Source organism: Hyperoodon ampullatus (genome assembly GCF_949752795.1).
Source record: "Hyperoodon ampullatus genome assembly, chromosome: 7".
In the NCBI taxonomy this organism is placed as follows: Eukaryota; Metazoa; Chordata; class Mammalia; order Artiodactyla; family Ziphiidae; genus Hyperoodon; species Hyperoodon ampullatus.
The window spans coordinates 3,247,957-3,267,726 of record NC_136920.1 but is presented as its reverse complement, the minus strand read 5'-3'; the positions used below and the strand labels follow the sequence as shown (position 1 = coordinate 3,267,726).

The window sequence follows — 19,770 nt, the reverse complement described above, 5'->3', positions numbered from 1 at the left end:
CTCGGTGTCTGTGGACATGGAGCCAGCTGGGTGACCGGATGCCGGGTGCCTGGGAGGCTCCTCAGCCTAGGCTTGGATGACAGGGAAACCAGCGAAGGGGGAGGGGCCCTGGGAACCTGACGGAGGCGCAGGCCAGCACATGGCAGCAGGCAGGGCTGGCCCCGGGTGAAACAGGCCCCACGTGTCCCAGTGGGACCTCAGTGGAGCTGGGGCTGCCAAGGCAGCTTGGGGGCCACGAGAGAAGCTGAGTCGGGGCTGGGCGTGAGGGTCTGGTGCCCGCAAGTCTGCGCGTGAGATGCGCGGGGATGACCAAGCAGGGGCGAGCAGCAGCTTTCACCGAGCAGAGCTGGAGAGGTGCGAACGGGGACCCGGGCAGAGGGCAGAGGGCGCTGGCAGGGCTGGGGGCACAGCTTGGCTGGACTGTGCTCACTTCCTTCCTGCTTGTTTGCTGTGGTGCCTGAGGACAGTTTGGTTTTGGTGTGTGAACCGCTAACTCTGTTACTTCTGCTGGAACGGTCCCCGGCGTTCTGGTGGCTTCCATGGAGTGAGGACAGGGGAGGCTGGTAGGGCGTGGGGTGGGGGTCCAAGGGCCAGGAGGGGCCGGGCACCCTGGTGGTCTGGGTTGTGCCGGGGTCAGTGCCTGGCTAGGCATCACCAGGCAGGTCTGCCACACAGCAAGGATGCAGAGTGGGTGGGGCCGCAGGGCCGGCAGGAGTACGGGCTGGAAACAAGAGTATGGGGTGCCATTTGGGGGGTCAGATGCCCCACAGCTAGTGAGGCCCTTGGGAGGGGACCATCCCCCAGCCTGGACCCCCAGACCCACCACCCTCCTCACTCCCCATCAGTTCTGTCCTCCGGAAGCCCCGCCCCACCTTTGAGGTGGTTTGACGCAGTTTGACCATTTCTCTGATTCTGGGCCTTGTGACAACTACTTCGCTGACAACAGCCTACTTACTTGCAAAATCTGAGTGATACTTAAGGGACAAAGTTCCCAGGAACGAAACAGGAATAGAAAGAGAACAGGAAAGATGCAGCTGAGCTCCGTTTTGGGAGGACACCCCTGGGGGAGGGGGAGGCCCTGAGGCTGGATGGGGGCCACCCCACGTTGGGAGAGGGGTGTCCGCAGCACGGGCCGTGGGCGGGTCAGTGAGGCTCAGGGCTGTTCTCTGCCGTGGCTTGGAGCCAGCCTCACTGAGGTTCTCTTGCCATCCTCTGCGGGCGCAGGGGCCGTTTGCCTGGTCAGGGAGCTCCCCCCGCTGGGCCCACGCACATCCTGGAGCCTCACTCCGGGCACCAGGCCGGTAGCGGTGGGCGGAGGATCCACGGCCACACACGGCCTGTCTGGTGTGGACTCCCCGGGATCAGGGCAGCGAGAGACACGGCTCGGGGGCTGCTGCCCACACACTTTATTAAGACACACGCAGAGCCGGACCTGGCCCCGCTGTGGAATGTGGGTGGACGGGGCTGCAGACCCGCCTCGAGCACCAGGACCAGTGGTCAGTCCCTCACCTCCCACCCCAGCCCCCTGCCCTGCACAGGGCTGCGGGGGAAAACACTGCTCTGGAGGATACCTGGATGTAAGAAGCGCCAGAAGCCCCTCCCGACTCCAGCCCCGGCCGCGCGGCCGGCGCTCACAGGCCTGGCTGGGAGCCCTGCGGGCTCTGGCTGCCTGCTCCTCCCGCCCCCATGCCTGGGCTGGTGAGAGGTCCTGTGGTGGGAGACGCAGGTGGGGACATGGTCATCTCCCCAGGGGCGACGTCCTTCGGCAGCGAAGCAGGGGTGGCGGGCAGCTGACAGCCTACGCGCAGTAGGTGTCAGCCTTCACCACCTGGCAGTACATTGTCATGGCGAAGGTCAGGCCCAAGATCTGTGGGGAGAGGCGGGGGCTGAGCAGGGCTGCTCCAGGGACGACAGCCCACTGCAGGCACCCTGACCCCACACCACAGCTTCCCAGGTGGCCTGGAGCCCCCTTCCCTGGGGAAGCCTCGGGCAGGGCCTGCCCGCCACGGGCCCACAGGCCTCTTGGGCTCAGCCCCAGACCCGCCTTCCCTTTGGGTTGAGTTTGGCCACCCTGGGCTCCACTGGTGGTCTCAGGGCCTACGGGTCCCAGGCTAGGCCCCCAGCAGCTGCCTTCTGCCCCTTGGTCAAACTGCCATCACCCCTCAGGGAGTGTCTATCTGGGACCCCTGTCTGCACCCCAGAAACGGGGGCTGCTCTCACACTGCTTGACCTCGAGCTCCCCCAGGGTCCTGGCACTTGGGTCTTGCCTGGGGGTTGGGGAGCAGAGGCGCGCTAGCTGGACTTCATACCAGGGCCTGGGCTGCCCACTTCACTCTGCACTGGGCAGTCCTGTGACCACCGCCCACCACGGCCACTGGGTAGGGCCTGCAGGAATGGGGCTGGCATGTGGGCCCTCAGCAAAGGTGTCCAGTCTGTGCTTCCGTCCACGCAGAGATGGTAGGGCCCTCTGCTCAGGAGTCCAGGGCGGCCTGTCCTCTGAGGCATCCAAGGTCACTTCCCCGTGGACATCGTCCCTGACTATACCCTGTGAGCCCCACCTCTGCCTGGAGACCCACACTCCTCTGCTGCTTTGTTCCTTGGGCTCAGGGCCTTCACACACGTGCTGGGGGGCCAGGGCCAGGGCGGGTCCCCGCGCACCTGAACCAGTGCTGTGCACAGCCCGAAGATGCCCACGGCCAGCAGGTTCTCCTGGAGCCACACCTTCACCGTCTCGTAACACGGCTGCAGGAAGAGCAGGCGTCATGGGGGCTGCGAGGCCGGCCCTCCACCCCCAGTCCCGGGGCCGGGCTCACCGCCTTCCACCAGGTGCCGGGCGCGTGCAACCCGCAGCTCTCGCTGAACTCCAGGCAGCAGGAGTCAGGCACGCGCGTGGCATTGTAGACCTCGAACCAGTCGGTGTAGTTGGAGACCCCGCAGCAGCGGAACTGCGGGAGAGGTGGGCTGGGACTGTGCGCCTGAGGGGGACACGTCGCGCCCCAGCCACGCCCCCCGCCTACACGCCCCCCGCCTACACGCCCCAGCCACGCCCCTACTCACGTCTGTCTGGATGATGCTCCAGGCGTTGGTGAGGCCCACGTTGCCCGGGGTGCCATACAGGTGCAGGCCCTTCTTCAGGTCCCGCTGTGCATACCTGTCGATCTGCAGGACAGCAGGGCCACCCTGTGGCCAGCTCCACCTGCCTCGTCCAGACCCCCGCCCGCCCCGGCCCACTGTGCCTTCTGTTCCCCTCCCTGCGGTGACCTCCCAGAAGCCCCCACCAGGCTCTGGCCTTTGCCCCAAGGTCTCCCTGGGCCTCCCGTGGTGCCGAGCATGGGGTCCAAGTCAGACATGTCAGTTAATGTACAGATGGAGATGGACGGGCACAGAAACCCTCGCGGCTGTGTCTGCACACACCAGTTACAACCCACACGGCTCCGTGCTGCCGGCCGAGAGGGCCCAGATCTTGGTTCCTAAGAGCATTCGTTCTCCAATAAAGGAACCAGGCTCCCTGGAGAAACGGCGGATTCCAGGGCTGGGGCGGGGAACCCCCAAGGTGGGCCTGGAGCGTCTTCTAGCACCAGAAAGGAGGGAGGTGCTCTGAGGGGCACGTAAGGGACGCGGGAGCCGACTGAGAGCTCCAGCCGCCAAAGTCAAACTGGATGAGCAAAAAATAACAGTCTTGGCGTATAACCCAGAGAATAAAACACACATAAATGAGCCCTCACTTGTGTAAATGAACAACTGTAGGGGAGTGGGGGATGGGAGCTTTTTCCCCTCCAGCTGACACGCAGCTGAGACAGCAGGGGACCCAGCCCAGGCCACCTGGGAGCTCAGAAACCTTCCGGAGCCTCCAGGCCCGGCCTCCTGGGGCTGCAGTTAGAAGCAAACCCACGGCCCGGGTCCCAGTGTCTGTCCACGCAGAGCTGGGGGTCCCTGGCGTGGGTTCTCAGCCCCTCCTGCCTCCTTGCCGCCCAAAGCACCTGGCCCTCGCCGGTGGGGAGGGTGGAGCACCCACACCCACACCCACACCCGAAGCGGGGGCAGCGGTACCTTGTCAGTGTAGGCGAAGAAGAGGATGGCGAGGGAGGTCTCCAGCAGGAACACCAGCAGCAGCATCACGAAGAACTGGGGGGAGGAGGCCAGCCTCAGGGAGCCGGCCCCCACCGGCCCCCAGGGCGCGGGGCTGCAAGCCTCTGACAGGCGCCCCCAGCCAGGTCTGCAGCCTGGGGGCCACCAGGCCCCTCATGGCTGCCCCGCCTCCCTCGGAACCCTCCCGTCTCCATCCCAGGGCCCGTCATCTCTCGCTCGACCTCTGAGCACAAGCCTCACGCCTTTAAGCACACACGTGTGGCCTGCGCCTGTGTCCTTGTGACGGGCAGCCAGGTGGAGGGACGCCCCATCCAGGGAGTGGGTCCAACTGCGGTGACCCCCAGCCCCCAGGTCACGTCCCCAAGGGCAGCCGGGGGGCCGGGGGGCAGTGCCCACTCAGGACCAAGCTGGAGAAGCCACCACCCCTGACTGCTCAGACCGTTCACAGGGTGGCAGACTCCACTCGGGCACCCCCAGAGGCACGGCCCTGGCGCCACGACCGGGCTGAGCAGTGGAGCCTGCCGGCACCTCCTTTCCCGCCACGTTGCTCCCCCTGAAAGGAGGGCGGGGGGCAGGGCCAGAGCCAGGATAAGTGGGGCACACCGCTCCTTGAAGCCCCACTGGCCCCATGGGGCCCCTGGACAGAGTGGGGAGAAGGCACAGGGCCAGGGGAGCGGGCCCGGTCCTCTCCTGGGGTGCCCGATCTTGTCCCCCCTCAACCTGGGCCCACGCTGCCCCAGGAGGCACCAGCCTCCGAACTCCAAGTCACCCCCTGGGAAAGGCCAGGGTCGGAGCCCCACCCGCGCCCCAGCTTCCTCCTTCGTCCAAGAGGCCGAAGCCACACCCTACCCGCTGCTCCGAGGGGTCCAAGCCCCGACGGGAACATCTGGAACGTGCTGGACACTTGCGGAAGCTGCACAGATGGGGGACGCGCCCTCTGAGAGACCCTCTGGAGGCCCCACCCGTGACAAAAACCCCATTTGAAGCAGGTGATTTAGGACCTGGGTGGCAGCCAGAGGCCTCTGTGCAGGGCACACTAATAAGTAGGGAGCCCAGCCCAGGGATCGTTTTCCTCCATTATCTGCGATTAACGTTCCAGCCTCTAAATCCATCTCCAAAGCTGAGGGTCCTGGGGGGCCCAAGAGGGCTGGGACAGGAGCGGGCGAGGGAGTCGTGGGAGAGGGGACCTTGGAGGAAACAGGCCCAGTATCGGCTGGAGGGGCCCTGCCCGGCACACGTGTGGGTGTCTGTGTCCCTCAGGGGAGGCCTCCCCCGAGCACCGGCCCCCCCACCGCGTCCCGCCCGGCGTGCCCCTCCCCCCGGACTCACAGTGAGCAGAAGGCATTTGTTCTCCTTGATGGCCCCGATGCAGCCCACAAAGCCGATGGCCATCACGAAGGTGCCGGTGACGATAAGCAGGTTGGCGGCCGACAGGGACGGGAAGGAGGACGACAGGGTGGCGAAGTTGCCCTGCGTGGCCGCCAGCCAGATGCCGACGCCGAGGACGCCGCAGCCTCCCAGCTGGGCCCGGGACAGGGCGGGAGGGACGGGAGCAGGAGGTGAGCAGCCCGCCAGATCCCTGTGGCCGAGCCCGGCACCCTCGCTGCCCTGCTGACCTCCCAGTCTCGTCCTGTCACGGGGGCTGGATCCCCCCACCACGCCCTGGGCCCCAGCTCTTCCCTAGGAGGTGCAGTCCCTGGAGCCCATGCCGGCCCACTCCCTGGCCCCCTCCCCGCGACCACTGGAGCTTTTATTGAACTCCGTAATTGCTCATTATTACAAAAATCGATTGAAACAGGAGGAAGAGGCAGAGAAGGGCAGGCGGTGATGAATCCGGGGACGGCTCTTGGCCTCGGCGGGCAGGGGCGAGCCAGCGCAGCCGCCGAGGGCGCTGTGGCTCCAGCCCCCGGGACTCTTGAGCCTCTGGGTCGTCTCCAGATGAAACGGGAGCACGTGTCCAGGGCCGGATTGCGGGCGGGCAGCCCCCACACATGGCTGACCAGCCCCTGGACCTACAGCAACCTGGGCTTTGGGAGACCACCTGGGGACTGATGCCTACCGGCTGGCAGCCCTGAGGGCCCTGCCCCACTCAGAACTGGGCGGCACATGGGGCCCCACATCCCCCGGGCCCAGGAGCCTCCTCGACATCCGGCCTTGACCCTGGCAGGGACCCCCCACCCCAGACTCAGCCCGGATGGGCCCTGAGACCCCTGCCTGAGGAGGCTTCCACCTCCCCTCGTGTACTCACTCACCCCGCCCCCAGCAGCAGGCAGCGCTGGCTACAGGGGTGGGGATGGGGGACGCTGCTCCGCTCTCACTAACCCACCGGGGAGCACACACCGTGCATGAAGCCGGGCCGGCAAGAGACTGCAATTATGGGGCGGGGGCGGTGGTGCAGCTCCCAGCTCAAGAGCAGGAACAGCCGCGGGGTCCCCGAGGGGTGGGCGGGTGCCAGGGGCTCTGGCCCAGGCCTCCTGCTGGCGACTAAGGTCCCTCTGGGCCTCGCCCGGGGCTGGCTGAGCGGGCCAGGAGAGCCCCCAGGCTGGAATGACAACCCCCCAGTGGGGGTCCGGTCAGCTTAGGGCAAACACAGGGCCCCTCTCTGACCCCCACCCCATCCCTCTTTGCACCTTCCACCAAAAACAAGAGCTTCTGTCTAAAACTTATAAACCACCCATTCTGGATGCTCCTGGCTGAGGGTGGGGCCTGGGTGGCAGCGTTAAGCATCCCAGACAGGACAGGGCTCTTGTGCCCTGGCCTGCTCATCCTGCCCATCTGAGCCCTCCTCGGGGCGGGGTGGGGGCTGCAGCTCTGGGCGTGTGCCGGGGGGGTGGGTGGGGGGTGGTGAGGGAGACCAGCAGCCGGGCTGGGGGCACTGGCAGCAGGTGACGGCCCAGAGGATCCAGCCTCACCGCAGAGCTGGGCTTGGGCACAGCCCCAGGTATGGTGGGGTCTGCTGGCTGTACAGAGATGTATGTGCCCCCCACCTGTGGGATGGGGATGACCCCCGTGTGGCAGGCCCCAGCCAGCGGTGCGGGGACAGAGCTGTCCACGGTGCTGACCGCTGGCAAGGCCACCATGAGGGAGCAAGACTGGCCACCAGCACCTCTGGGCACCCACACCTGCCCAGGGGGTGCCATGATGGGACACACAAGAGGCTGGGACAGGTGCTGGCTCCTCAACCCTCCCACCCAGCCTGCAGGTGAGGAACGGGGAGCCAAGGGGCCGTCCCTGGTCTTAGGGGCTCTCCAAGGACGCCGCGGAAGGCTGGAGCTGGGAGCAGCCAGCGGGGCCCTTGCAGACCTGTGCAGGCAGAGGGCTCCCCTGGCCTCTGGCCGGGACTGGGGCAGGGGAGGGACCCTGGGGCAGAGGCCAGGGAGGGCGAGCACGGGGGCAGCCTCCCCTTGGAGGGAGCTGAAGTCGGGCCACTCTGGCTGCAGGAAGCAGCGACCGGCCAGGCTGTCCTGGGCCCTCACCCAGCCCACACAGTCCGTCCCCTGCAGAGCCCAGCAGCGCCCCCTCTGGGAGGGTTACGTCTCCGGGCTGAGCCCCCAGGCCAGGGCCCCGGCGGGGTGGGTGGGGCTGCCTCTGAGCGGAGAGGAGAATTGTTATTTAAAACCAAACGGCTGCCCAGCTGGCTCTGCCTTCAAGGGCAGCGCGGATGGCTCTCTTGTCAGCAGGAAAATGAGCCCCTCCGAGCTCCCTGGCCCCGTGGGGACACGTGGAAGGGCACGGGGAGGACACCGTGGCGAAGTCGCTGTGGAGGCGGGGGGTGGGGGTGGCGTCCGGGTCGGGGGTATCCTGGAGGGGCTGGGCATTGCCCCCAGCCTTGGTGGAAACAAGATTTCTTCAATTAAGACTCCACAAAAGCATCCTCACCCCCAGCTCCGAGATGGCAGGAGAGACACCCGCCGGCTGTCACCCAGGTGCTGCCGTCACACGCACTGTGACGTGGACACACAGCCCACGTCCCTCACCATCACACAGTTTCACCCACAACATGCACACACGTCACCGACACGCTGCCCCAAAGCCCCAGGCGCCCCCTTGTTCAGGCACAGTCACCAGAAACTCAGCACTAATGGGGTGCACGCACGTGGCTAATAAAACTACCTGTAATTTTGAAATCTGCGTAGGCAGCTTTTAAAACATTTTGGCAGGAAGATTACAGCCTCCGAGTACAGGAGAAGATGGGCCCTGTTAGACCCAGACAGGACATCAAACTCAGGACAAGTGGGGTTGAAGTCCCGGGAAGGCTGGGCGCTCCAGGTCCCTCCCAGGACACGGTGGCTGGGACGTCAGCAGTGGGGCCAGGACTCCACCCCCACCCTCCCCGTGTCCCACGCTGCACCTCCCCAGCCCCGCTCATCGCTGCCTGGGCCAGACAGAGGCCCAGGAGGGGCCCAGGAGCAGACCCCAACCCCACGACAGCCTGGGAGAGGAGCCCAGCCCACCCATCGGGGTCCCCCGTCCCAGCCCTGCGGTCGCCGGGGCCTCCCTGTCCCCCTCGCACACACCTGGGGCGCACACCCTGCCCACCTGTCCCCACCGGAACCCAGCCCATTGCCTGGCATGTTCTCCCCACTTCCTGCTGTCTCTTCTTGTCCACACGTTTTGGGGGCTGGCCTAGGTCTTGGCAGGTGGGGCCACTTGGTGAGGCCCATGTGGGGAGGGTGCCAGCCGGCCCTCCGCTGCTGCCCCTCCAGCCACATGGCGCAGGGTGGCAGATGGCCGGGCAGCTGGCCAGGTCCTGGGAACGGGGTGGAGGGCTGGGTGCCCATAGGGGCCAAGCCTGTGTCCAGGAGCCCCTCCCCCGGCAGCCTGCACCATCTTGGGGTGGGGGCCGGGCATGGTGGGGTGACACGCCCCTCCCGGCCAAGAATAGCCACAGGAGACGGGGAGAACACATCGCTGTGCAGTTCAAGAATGGCAAAATGTATCCCCTGTGCCAGGAGTCAGGTCTACAGGGGCCCAAGGCAGGGGCTCAAGGACCATCCTGGCTGGATGTCGTTCCCCAGGTGACATCTCCTCAAGCTGTCCACTGAAATCTATGCAACTGAATGTAATTAGTTTCCTTAAGCTCCAGCAAGCCCCACATCCCCCAGGCTCCAGGATGAGGGGACCGGCTCCAGCCCATCAGGGTGGTGGCCCCACTGACTAGGGACCCCCTGAGGCTGGTGTCCAAGGAGGAGGAGCGGTGCCCTGCCAGGGCAGCCGGGGAGCAGACAGGGGGCAGGGTCTCGGATGGGGAGGTGGGGCCGGGCCCCCAGGCCTCTCCCCTGCCCCCTGCCCCGCTTAGTGGCTGAGGCCACACCTCTCTGCTCCAGACAGAACTCCCAGGGCCCCCGACCAACTGCTGCCACCAACTTTCTAATGGGAGTGGGACGATTCAGAAATGGATGCTCATGCAGGACCGACGTCTTGTGGCATCATGACCCCTGACCTGACCAGGACGGCCAAGGACCCCCACTTCAGGCTGCCCACCCACCCCGGCTCGGGGTCCCCAGGCAGCAGGACCCCCACTGCCCTGCCCGACCCTGTTGCAGGAAGAAACCGGAGCCAGAACACACAGACGCCCTCAGCACCTCCAGAAGACTGGGGCCAAGAGGAGTCACGGCGTCTGAGGTCTGCAGGCCCCCGGCCCTGCACCGTGACCTCCGGCAGGGCACCCTGCACGTGCCTGTTTTTCCCCGACTGCGGCGGGGCTGGGGGAGGTGTTCCCTCAGCCCTGCACAGCCCTTTGCCAGCATCTTCCACCGGTCTCAAGGCGTCTTGCCCAGAGGCCAGCGACAGCAGGCCAGGTCTCAGTCTGTAGCTCATCAAAGGGGAAAACCAAGGCCCCCCTGTGGTTCTGCTGGGGAAACTGAGGACCCCAGGAGGGCAGGACTTGCCCGGAAGCCTGGGCGGCAGGCAGGGCTCGACCCCCAGCCCAGCCACACAGACAGACCCTGGCCACACTGCAGGGGGAGGCAGAGCAGGGAGGGGCCCGGATGCAAGACCAGGAGGCGCACCTGCCAGGGAAGCAGGGAGCCGGGCCCTCAGCTGGGCAGGTGCGGGCTGGGCTGCACGGCTGAGGCCTGGGTGCGGCCAGGGGAGCCCAGAAGCACCTTCCCCTTTCAGAGCCAGCCCTGCCTCTGCCCAGGACCGCCCCCAGACCAACAAGACCGCCCCTGGGGCCACAGAAACTGCCCCTGGGGGAGCCCTGAGCACCCACCCAGAGCTGGAGAGGGGGAGGGAGAGCACCCCAGGGGGCTGCTCAGCCCCCGCCCCTCCCCTCCTGGGCACCCCCCGCCCCCACACACAGCCCTACTCACCAGGAGACACCCCTGACTCAAGGACCCTGGCCCTAAGCTGCCCACCACCTGTGCACGCCTGCAGGAGGGCAGCTGTGTCCCCAGTGGAGCTGTCCCTGCCCCGTGAGGGCCTGTTTGCCGCAGGAGGGCAGGTGGAGGTCTGGGGGTCGGTGGGCACCGGGGCCTCTCCTCCCCTGGGCGCCCCCTGCTGCCCACTGGCACCTTGGGTCCCTGTCTCAGGGCACCCGAGCTGCGATCCCTGGTGACAACGGGCAGGCATGTTTCCTCTCCCGAGATGGGCCAATGACCCGCAGGCCACGCAGGACCAGGCAGATCCACCCCAGGACAGATGGGTGATGCTTTCCAGCCCCACTGGTACCCGAGGCTGGAGGCCTCAACCCTGCCCTTCCAGTCCCCATCCAGAAGCCCCCAGGGAAAACCCCGCAAACAGGGCACACAGAGTCAATTAACTTCAGAGCCCGCCCCTCCCCCATCCTCAGCCGGGGGCGCTGCCCCCGCACTGGGGGCGGAGGGGGAGGGGCGGGCTGGCATTGCGGGAGGAGGCGAGCTTAGGCCCCGGAAGAGAGAGCTGCCAGGCGTGCAGGTGCCCAATGGGGCCAGGTGTGGGTGACAGGGCCTTGCGGGGGGTCTGCCTATGGACAGTGGGGGCTCTGAGGTGACTCCTGAAGAAAAGGGGTGCCGGGCAGGGGCTGGGGAGCAGGAGGAAGCCACGGGGAGGTCACTGCATCTTGACCTCCAAGCAGGTCCCGAGCCGAGCCGGGATCCTCACTCCCACTTCCCCTCAGCTCCTCCCAAGTGGGAAATGGCGGGGCGGGGAGCCTACCCCTCCTGCGGGGACTCCGCACCCCCAGACAGCAAACGAGCCAGGCTCCCGGGGAAGGGGTGCTCTAGCCCCACCCCACCCACCTGCAGCCTCCGTCACCAGCAGCAAGGGCCTAGGTGACAGCTGCACAGGGCCCGGGGGATGGATGTCCCGCCAGCCCCCCGACCATGCTCACCACCCCCTGGCCTCGGCGTGTTTCCCGTGGGCCCCCTCTCTGACCCCCAGGCCTCGAACTCCGCTGGGCACCAAGGTGGGGTGTGGAGAAGCCAAGACAGCACACTGGCAGGGGCCCAGTTTGCTTGGCTGGGGAGTGTAATTGGATAATAAAAGGGAACTGGATTTTCTGGCCCAGGAGGGGATCCCAGGGGGTTCCTGAATTGTTCTTTCCTGGGCTGAGGACGTCACCCACGGCAGGAATCAGTGGAGTGTGTCCGCCCTGCAGCTGGTACAGAGGCTCCTTCAGGGTTCACAGGGCAGACACAGTTCGGCCTGGGGGCCCATTAGGGTGGGCTGCTCTCGGAGCACAGGCCCCCTCGAGGGGCCCCCTCTCCTTTTCCGGGCAAGCAGGTACCCGGGTCACTGGGGAGGCCAGGGAAGGGGAGAAGCAGGTCCTGCCCACCACCTGGGACCAGCCCCCACACCCACTGCCCATCCTCCAGTCAGTCCACCACCCTCACTGCTCACCACCATCACACCTACGGCTGCCAGCTCTGGTCACACTGTCACCTGCAGCCTTCTCCTGTCACACTGCCTAAGGCACACTGACCCTGCCAGCAACTCACTGCTCACCACACTTGTGCCCACTGCATCTGGTCAATGTCCCCCGCCAAGAGAAAACAGTCACCTCCGCACATGCCTGGGCACAGCTCCAGCTGTACCCACCTCTGCTGCTGGCTCCTGGCCTCTCGGGGGGCTCCTCCGCTCTGGGCCCGGGCCTTGACCCTCCCAGGAGCCCCTTGCATGCAGAGAACAACTCTTCGGGTGACTGCCTCGGGAGGGGGCAACTGGGGCAGGAGCCTCCCAGGCTGGCCACCCCTCCCAGCAACCCTCCCACTTCCCAGGCCAGGGTCCAGGAGAGAAGGGATGTGCAGAAATGCGCCCCGGTTTCTGAGCATTTCGCCTTAACTGGACCTCATGCAAATGAGCTTACAATTGACAGCCTCCTTCTGGGGTCCAGAGCCCAGGCAGGAGCGAAAGCCACGCCCCCTCATTCCCAGTTGTGGCAGAAGGGTGGGAGCAGAAAGTGACCTTGGCATCAGCTCTCCACCAACCCTCCCCCAGCCCAGCCAGTGGGGCCCAGGCCTGGCCAGGCGTGCTCCAGTTGGTCAGGTATGACACCTGCCACAGCCCGAGCCCAACACCTTCCCTGCCCTTTGGGTCTGGGTGGCAACTGTGTCCTCCAGTTTGGGGGGACAGGGGCCACCCTGTAGCACCAATACCTCTACCCTGGACACAGGCACCTCCTCTGAGCAAACCCAACCCACCTCAGCGAAAGTTATGGAAGCCCCGGTCTCCCGCCGACTCCTCATCCCGCCCAGGGTCTGGTCCAGCCGGAGGGCTCACCCACACACCCACCCTCTCCCTTCCCCGCTTCGGGAGGCTGGGGACCCCACCGCGCCCAGCCCCTCCCCAAGTGCGGTCCCTGGAGCCAGGAAGGCCGGTCTGCCGGGGAGGCGAGTGCAGAAAGGACATGGTCTGCGCCCACGAAGAGGGAGGGAAGGGGCGGGAGGGGAAGGCACCAGCGGCTCAGCGCACGGACAGGGACCCACACCCGGTAGAGGCCAGGCGCAGGGCCCCACGCCGACCTGCGGCAGGTGCGGGACACGGCCGGTCTCAGGAAGAGACAGAGAGGGGGCAGGACGCGGGGCGGCCGCCCAGAGTGCAGAGGCCCGGCGGACCCCGGCGGCACCGGAAACCCTCCCCAGGGGCCGGTCCAGCCCTGGCCCCCGGCGACCCCGGGCACACCCCCCAGTCCGCGTCGCGGGTGTCTCCCCCCCCATTCCAGCGCGAGCAGCGACCCCGGGGCCCCGCCGCCACTCACCCAGAAGAGCAGGTTGAAGGCGAACATGAGGTACTTGACGCCCTGCAGGCAGCCGCGCGCCATGCTGCAGCGCTTCAGCTCTAGGAGGAAGATGAAGGACAGGTCCAAGTAGAAGACCACGTACTTGTTGCCCTTGGGCGACGTGTAGCGCGCCTGGGCTGCCTTGGGGCCGGGGTTGGCGTGCAGGCCAAAGAAGGGGCCGCCGCGCGCGAAGCCCGGCTCCTTGCCCGGCGGCGACGGGCTGCGCCGGTACGTGGACTCGTCCGTGCTCGAGCGGCGCATCGCGCGGGGCCGCCGGGGCCGCCCCAGGCTCCGCGCCCCGGCCCGCGGTGGCACCGGGCGCGCCGCTCCGCTCGGACCCGCGGCGGGCCCGGGACTCCGGCCGGCCCGCCGCAGCCCCGGCCCCGGCCCCGCCCCGCGTTCGCCCGCCCGCCTGCCCGCCCGCCAATCCTCGCCGGCCCCGCCCCCGCGCGGACCCCCTCCCCGCCTCGCCGCCCCGCCCCTCAGGTCCGACCGCTCCGCCCCGCGCCGGCCAATCGCAGCCCCGGGACGGTGCCCCCGCGCCGCCCTCGGCCCTCGGCCCTCGGCCCGCGCCGGCGCCCCTCGCTCTCCTCTCCCCTTCCCCCCACGGCCCGGGAAGCGCGGTAGGGAGCTGGGGGTGGGCGTCCAGGCAGCTCTCAGTCCCGGGTGCGACGGCCCGGGCCTTGCCCAGAAGCCGCTGCGCGCCGGGACCCCGCTGCCGGCCGGGCTCTGAGGCCTCCGACCGCAAGCGAAACGCAAAGCGCTATGCAAATGAAGGGTGGCCCAGTTGCTGTCCGGTGGCGACTAGCGGCATCTCCGGCCCCGGCCCCTGGCCCAGATCGAAGTAGCGCGGGGAATGCAGCTGGAACCCACCGGGGGTGCACACTCTCCAGCGGCCCACCCTGGGCTGAGCGAGCGCTGCGCGGGGACCCCAAAGCTCCCGCAGCTCACATAGGACAGGGATCAGCCTGGGGGATCCAACCTGGGGGCCGGTCCTGGGAGAGGGAGCAGAGTTGCGGTTTGAAGGACAAGCCCCTCAGAGGGGCCAGGGCGAGGGAGAACAAGCCGGGAGGGTGCTCTGGGGCACCCTGGGTGCCCAGAGGGTGGATCACTCTGCAAGGCACGAGGGGAGGTTTTCAGACTTAAAGGGAGGGGCCGGACACACAGGAGTGCAGGAGTCATCACTGGGCACCCAGAGACAGGCCGCATGCAAGGCTGGTGGCCCACTCCAGGCCGAGAGCTCACGCAAGCCCCCCGTCCTCCTGCCATGGTCCCATCTCCCTGGGCAGGGAGCAGCCCTGGCCTCACCGGCATGTGACATGTGCCCGTGACACATGTTACACAGGACCCTTCTCTGGTTTGACGCGCTGTTGCCACTGTCTTGAAATTCTCCATGATTTTTTTTTTTTTTTTTTTGCGGTACGCGGGCCTCTCACTGCTGTGGCCTCTCCCGTTGCGGAGCACAGTCTCCGGACATGGCTCACGGGCCCAGCCGCTCCGCGGCATGTGGGATCCTCCTGGACCGGGGCACGAACCCGCGTCCCCTGCATTGGCAGGTGGACTCTCAACCACTGTGCCACCAGGGAAGCCCTCTCCATGATTTGTGACCAAGAGGCCCTGAACTTCATTTGGCACCAGGCCATCCCAGACACATCCACACAAGCCAGGTGACAGGGACACATGATGCTCCAAGGCCCCTTGCACCGGCGGTGTGGTGTGCACACGTGCTGCCGTGCAGACAGACACGCACCAGGAGCAGCCTAGAAGTCACAGGTGGGGAGACTCCCCTCAGCTGTGCCTCCACAGCCCATCCATTGGTGGGGGCCCTGGGGTGTGTGGGGAGGACCCCAGCTTGGGGCCCAGATGCCTCCTCCCCAGCTGCCCTGGGCCTCTCAGCTCAGCAGGGGAGCCAGGCTTGGGGGAGAGTGGCCACAGGCCTGGATGCACCCCGCACCCTGGACTGGGTCTTCCCAGTCACTGAGGCCGCCCACCGGTGGCGTCCACACCATCGGATGGTCCCAAAAACTGAAGTCCAAAGAGGGAAGGACTCCCCAAGGTCAGCAGAACTCAGATGGGAGAAGAGAGGAAAAGAAGTCGGGGAATAAGAAGGAGGAGGAAGGTGGGGGCTGGGGGGAGGCCCGTCAGTGACAAAGTGACAGACTGAGAGGTGCCTGAGGTAGCACGTCTGGGGGACGTCTGCTGGGCTGGGGGCCCAGTGAGGTCTGGCAGCCCTGCAGGGCCCTGAGGACCACTGCACCAGCCCTGCGCTGCCCCGGCGGGCTCTGAGGAGAACTGCAGCTCGAGCCCCCAGGGCGGTGTCCGTGCAAGGTCCTCCCTGAGCCCAGCTGGCCCTGGTAGGGAGTGGGGACAGGAGAGCCCCAGCATCCCTGCCCTGCCCACATGCCAGCCAGCCTGGGGCTTCCCACAGTCCCTCCACCCTGTCCTCCGCCAAGGATTCTTTGGCGTGTCTGGACCCCTGGAAAGGGATACAACGGCGACCACGCACCAGGGGCCCAGTGGAGAAGTGAGCCTTGCAGGGCCCCCATCTGGGCCCTGTAGAGACCACTGGCCGCAGCTCTGCCCAGAGAGCAAGTGGCAGCCGGTGACCCTGGAGATCCTGGTGAAATCCAGCAGCCCCTTGCTACCTTTCCCTTGGCCCAGCTCAGCCAGCCCCACACGCCCAAGCCAGGGATGGACACTCAGGGCCCCGAGAGTCGCAACGCATGAGAGGGCCTGCGCTCAGCATGCACACTGGACACAGGAGGGCTGAGGAGGGCTGAAGGACATGTCTGTCTCCCCAGCCTGGTCCCAGGGCAGGGCCTCTGAGGACAAGGGTGGGGTCCTCCCCCCACTGCCCGTCCTCCGCTTCATCACACTGCAGCTCAGGGCGGGGGTGGAAGGCTGGCCTGGGTTCCCACGGTGGGGCCCAGCACCCAGGCTGCCCTCTCCCCAATCTCACTCAGCCAACACCATGCCAACGCCCCCAGAACTCCTGCCAAGCCCTCTCCTGTTTCTAAAACCTGCACCCATCACCCCAGGTGAGCCTGTGAGTCTGAGCTGAGATTAAACCAGAAAACCACCAAGGATGCCAGAGACAATGGCAGTGAGGACATGAGCACATCAAGGCCACCAAGTGGGGCGCCTCTCGGCCAGCCCCAGGGACCCCGTCCTCCAAGTCCAGCCGTTCCTCCAGCAGTGGGACCCCGGTGAGACATGCTGAGAGGGTGACAGCTGGCTGGCTCAGCCTTGGTCTGTCCCGGGACCAGGAGAGTATCCAGCCAGCAAGGCCCTTGGGCCAGGCGTGGGGGAGACCAGGAGGCCACCCAGCGCTGCCCCCACCGCCCCACGGGCCGCAACGTACCTGGGCTTGCGGCAGGGAAGAAGGCAGGCGGTGCCTGGCACCCCTGAAGGCCGGCCAGGCGGCAGGTGAGCAGTCAGTGAGGCCAAAGCCGGAGCTCTGTGGAAGGAAGACGGGCAGAATGGAGGCTGTGCTGCACCTCATTCCCAGCTTCTGTGGGGCTCTCCACTCAGGACCGGGTCCCTGCAGGGGCAGCTGGGGGCTGGGTGGTGGTGCACTCAGACTCAGGGCACCAGAGCACCAACCAGTGGCCCAGACCAGGGGGCTGCATCCCCACCCTCTGGTCACTCAGCCTTCTGAGATGCCCTGGCAGACACAAGAGTACCCACATGCGGACGTGCACAGAGAGAAGACACATGTTCAGAGATGGGGACACACACACACGGACTGAGGGCCGTCCAGCCCCCAGCGGTCCTGGAGCCCTGAGACCAGCCGGCATTGTCCACTCATCCCGAGGTGCCCTGCACCCCACTCCCTCCTGGGTTCCCAGCAGACAGATGCCATGAGCCACCAGCCTCACGCTCTCCCCAGGGAGCCAGCAGGCGATGACTCACACGGGGCCCATGAATCCGCCGCTGGCGCTCGAAGGGGGGGTTCTGTCCTCCTACCAGCCAGGCATTGCGATGAGCGGAGGCTCAAGCTCACACACCCCGCCCGTCACACCTCACCCCTCAGACCAGAGGCTCCTTGCAGCCTGGGGGTGGGGCAGGTGTCTTTCCAGTGGCCCGGGGCAGGAGGGGACAGCCACACTGGCACATGCCCACCCCCTCAGAGCCATGCCCTCGTGGGCAGCCCACTGCCAGCCGGTCCACTCAAACCCACACCTGGGGCAGACATGAAGCCACTGAGCAGGTGGAGGCCCAGGCAACCTGAGACCTGTGCCTTCATTTAGGGGGACGAACGGCACCCACCACGGTGGGGCGAGGAGGCACGTGGGCCCAGGGCCCGGGACCACCCACCCCCAGCAACCGCTGTGCCCGGGGAAGACGCGTCCATGGAGGGGTTTCAGGCCCAGTGACACATCGAGGGCAATGAGTGGGAGGGACGCGCCCCTCCCATGTTCTTTGATGAACCCCCTGCCCAGGAGCTGAGGGGCCCAAAGCCCATAGCCACACCGCAGAAGCAAAAGACCATGCATCGCAGCCCACCACCCCTCCAGGCCTAAGGCTAGGTCTGCACGCCCCGCTCCCCCAGACCCGGGCGTCGGGGGGACGGGCCTCCCCGTCAGGCCCTACTGGGCAGCTCCACCAGCACCCGTCACGGCCGCCCACCCTCCTGGCCCCCACCCCAAAGGCACCCCTTGGACCCTCCATGAATAACCTCCCCACCTTCTGGCCCCCACAAGGCCACTCCATGAGTCCGGGGTCCCCAGCCCCATCTTGGGCAGCCCAGGCACAAGCCTGCGCTCAGGGTATGGGTGCAGGGCCCGACAGCACCGGGCTGGCCCTCTCCCTCACCCAGGCCCAGCCTCCTCCTCCAGGAAGCCTCCTTGCCCCACTCCCAGCTCTGGGCTTCCTTTGAGCACAGGTTCCGACATGACTGCGTCCCCCGGAATGGCACGTGCAGTTGGCAATCGGGATGGGGCGGAATGAGAACCCCGTGACAGACCCTCCCGCAGCCTGCCAGCCCTAGGCTGGGCCTTCTGAATTCTCCGGGGCCCCAGGGCGGGGGCAGGTGAGGACTCTGGGGGAGCGTGAGCCACACAGAGGTCGTGGGTGCCTACCTGGCCAGACCAAGGTCTAACTCAGAGAAGGACCTCCCCGAACGCCGAGACAGAGCTTGCCCCAGAGGCCTTGGAGGCCTGGGGTGGATGGGCAGCTCCCAGTGGCGTGGCCGCCCCGAGCCTCAGCCGTGGAGCAGCAGCAGGGCCGGGCCCAGAACACACAGCCCAGAGGGCAGCACAGGCCGAGCGGTGTCGGCCTTCCTGCTGCCACCCCGACCCCCGCAGACCCCAGAGCCCACCCAGGCCCACACACCCTCCCACCTCCCCCCACCCTCCCACCTCCCCCCACCCAAGCTGCAGCCCCTGGGGCTGGGAGACACCCCCTCCAGGGGAGGGGTCCCCGAGGAAGAGGCCACCGAGGGGTCCCCGGGCTTTCCCTGGGCCCACCGAGGCCAACCCCAAGCTCAGGACCCTCCCCTGCCAGCCAGCTGCTCCCGCCCCCACCCAGGCCCCGGGAGCACCCTTCTCCGGTGCCCACAGTGTACGTGCCCCATCTCAGCGCTGACACCCCACCCGCCCCCTCCTGAGTGGTGCCCTCGGGGAGCCCCATGTGGGGCCAGGCTGGCAGACAATCACATGATCACGTTCCCAAAGGCCATGGGCCCAGCCTGTCCACAGGGTCATTAGGCTGGGCCAGCTCAGCCTCAAGCACGCCTGCAAATACCACCACTCTCGAATACCACCCCGGGGGCTGGGGCCCAGAGGGTTACCGTAGGTGCTGCAGGCGGGCGACCCCGTCGGACCCTGGGGAAGCGTCTGAGCACCCGCTCACCCCACCGCGTGAGCACGAGTCTACCCAAAGCAGCCGGGGCTCCGGGCTGAGCCTGGGACCCCCAGGCCCACACAGCCAGTATGGGGACCCTCCAGCTGGGCAGCGTCTGGTTCCACCCACACTTCACAGATGGGGAAGCGGAGGCTGTGATCCAGGACCAGGGGGCAGGGTCAGCTGACTCCCGGCCTGTTTCCAGGACAACACTCAGGGCCAGAGGCTGTCGGCAGCTAAAACTTCAATCGCTGATTTCCCCTTGTCCCCTGCCTGCCCTGAAGTGACCCTCCTCTAGCAGGAAACAGGGCTCTTGGGTTCCAAACCACATGTGAGCACAGCCCTCCCTCCCTGTGTCCCCGCCCCTGGGGGCAGGACACCCCATTCTCGGAAAACCAGTGCCTCTCTCTCCCTGCCCCACCTCCCTCCGGCCCTTCCCGGAGGTCTGGGCCACATCTGTGCTCACACCCCACTGCCCCTGCAGGCAGGCCTGGCCCCGCTCCCCCGACCCTGTGTGTTGGGCTCCCGGGGTGCCCTCCTGCCCCTGCCCACCCTGAGAGCCAGGCCCGCGCCCCAGCCTGCCCCCCCACACACACAAGGGGGCCAGCTGAGCAGGGGGTTAGGGCTGACCTCTGAGG

At 67.0% G+C, this 19,770-nt stretch overlaps 1 protein-coding gene across 2 annotated transcripts; it reads right to left on the bottom strand.

The window, feature by feature from the left end:
- Window positions 1–1,383: 1,383 nt before the first annotated feature.
- Window positions 1,384–13,558, bottom strand: TSPAN4 (tetraspanin 4). Of its 2 annotated transcripts, none has more exons than XM_079709524.1 (7): window positions 13,268–13,558; window positions 5,419–5,610; window positions 4,051–4,125; window positions 3,058–3,180; window positions 2,814–2,945; window positions 2,659–2,742; window positions 1,384–1,867 (listed from the first exon to the last, which is right to left on the bottom strand). In XM_079709524.1, exons 1-7 carry the CDS (start codon window positions 13,547–13,549, stop codon window positions 1,799–1,801), a joined length of 957 nt encoding a protein of 318 aa, XP_079565650.1. In that variant the 5' UTR covers window positions 13,550–13,558; the 3' UTR covers window positions 1,384–1,798. The 2 variants fall into 2 exon arrangements, with proteins under 2 accessions (XP_079565650.1, XP_079565651.1); XM_079709525.1 differs by having other exon boundaries at window positions 3,058–3,159.
- Between the last annotated feature and the right edge of the window lie 6,212 nt (window positions 13,559–19,770).

Bases quoted from the DNA above. Each gene is read 5' to 3' on its own strand.
- TSPAN4 (XM_079709524.1), bottom strand. From the start codon at position 13,549: ATGCGCCGCTCGAGCACGGACGAGTCCACGTACCGGCGCAGCCCGTCG. The intron at 5,611-13,267 runs GTGAGTGGCGGC...TCCCGGGCCCAG, and splicing joins CCTTCAACCTGCTCTTCTGG to CTGGGAGGCTGCGGCGTCCT. The intron at 3,181-4,050 runs GTACCGCTGCCC...AGCTGGCCACAG, and splicing joins TCTTCGCCTACACTGACAAG to GGTGGCCCTGCTGTCCTGCA.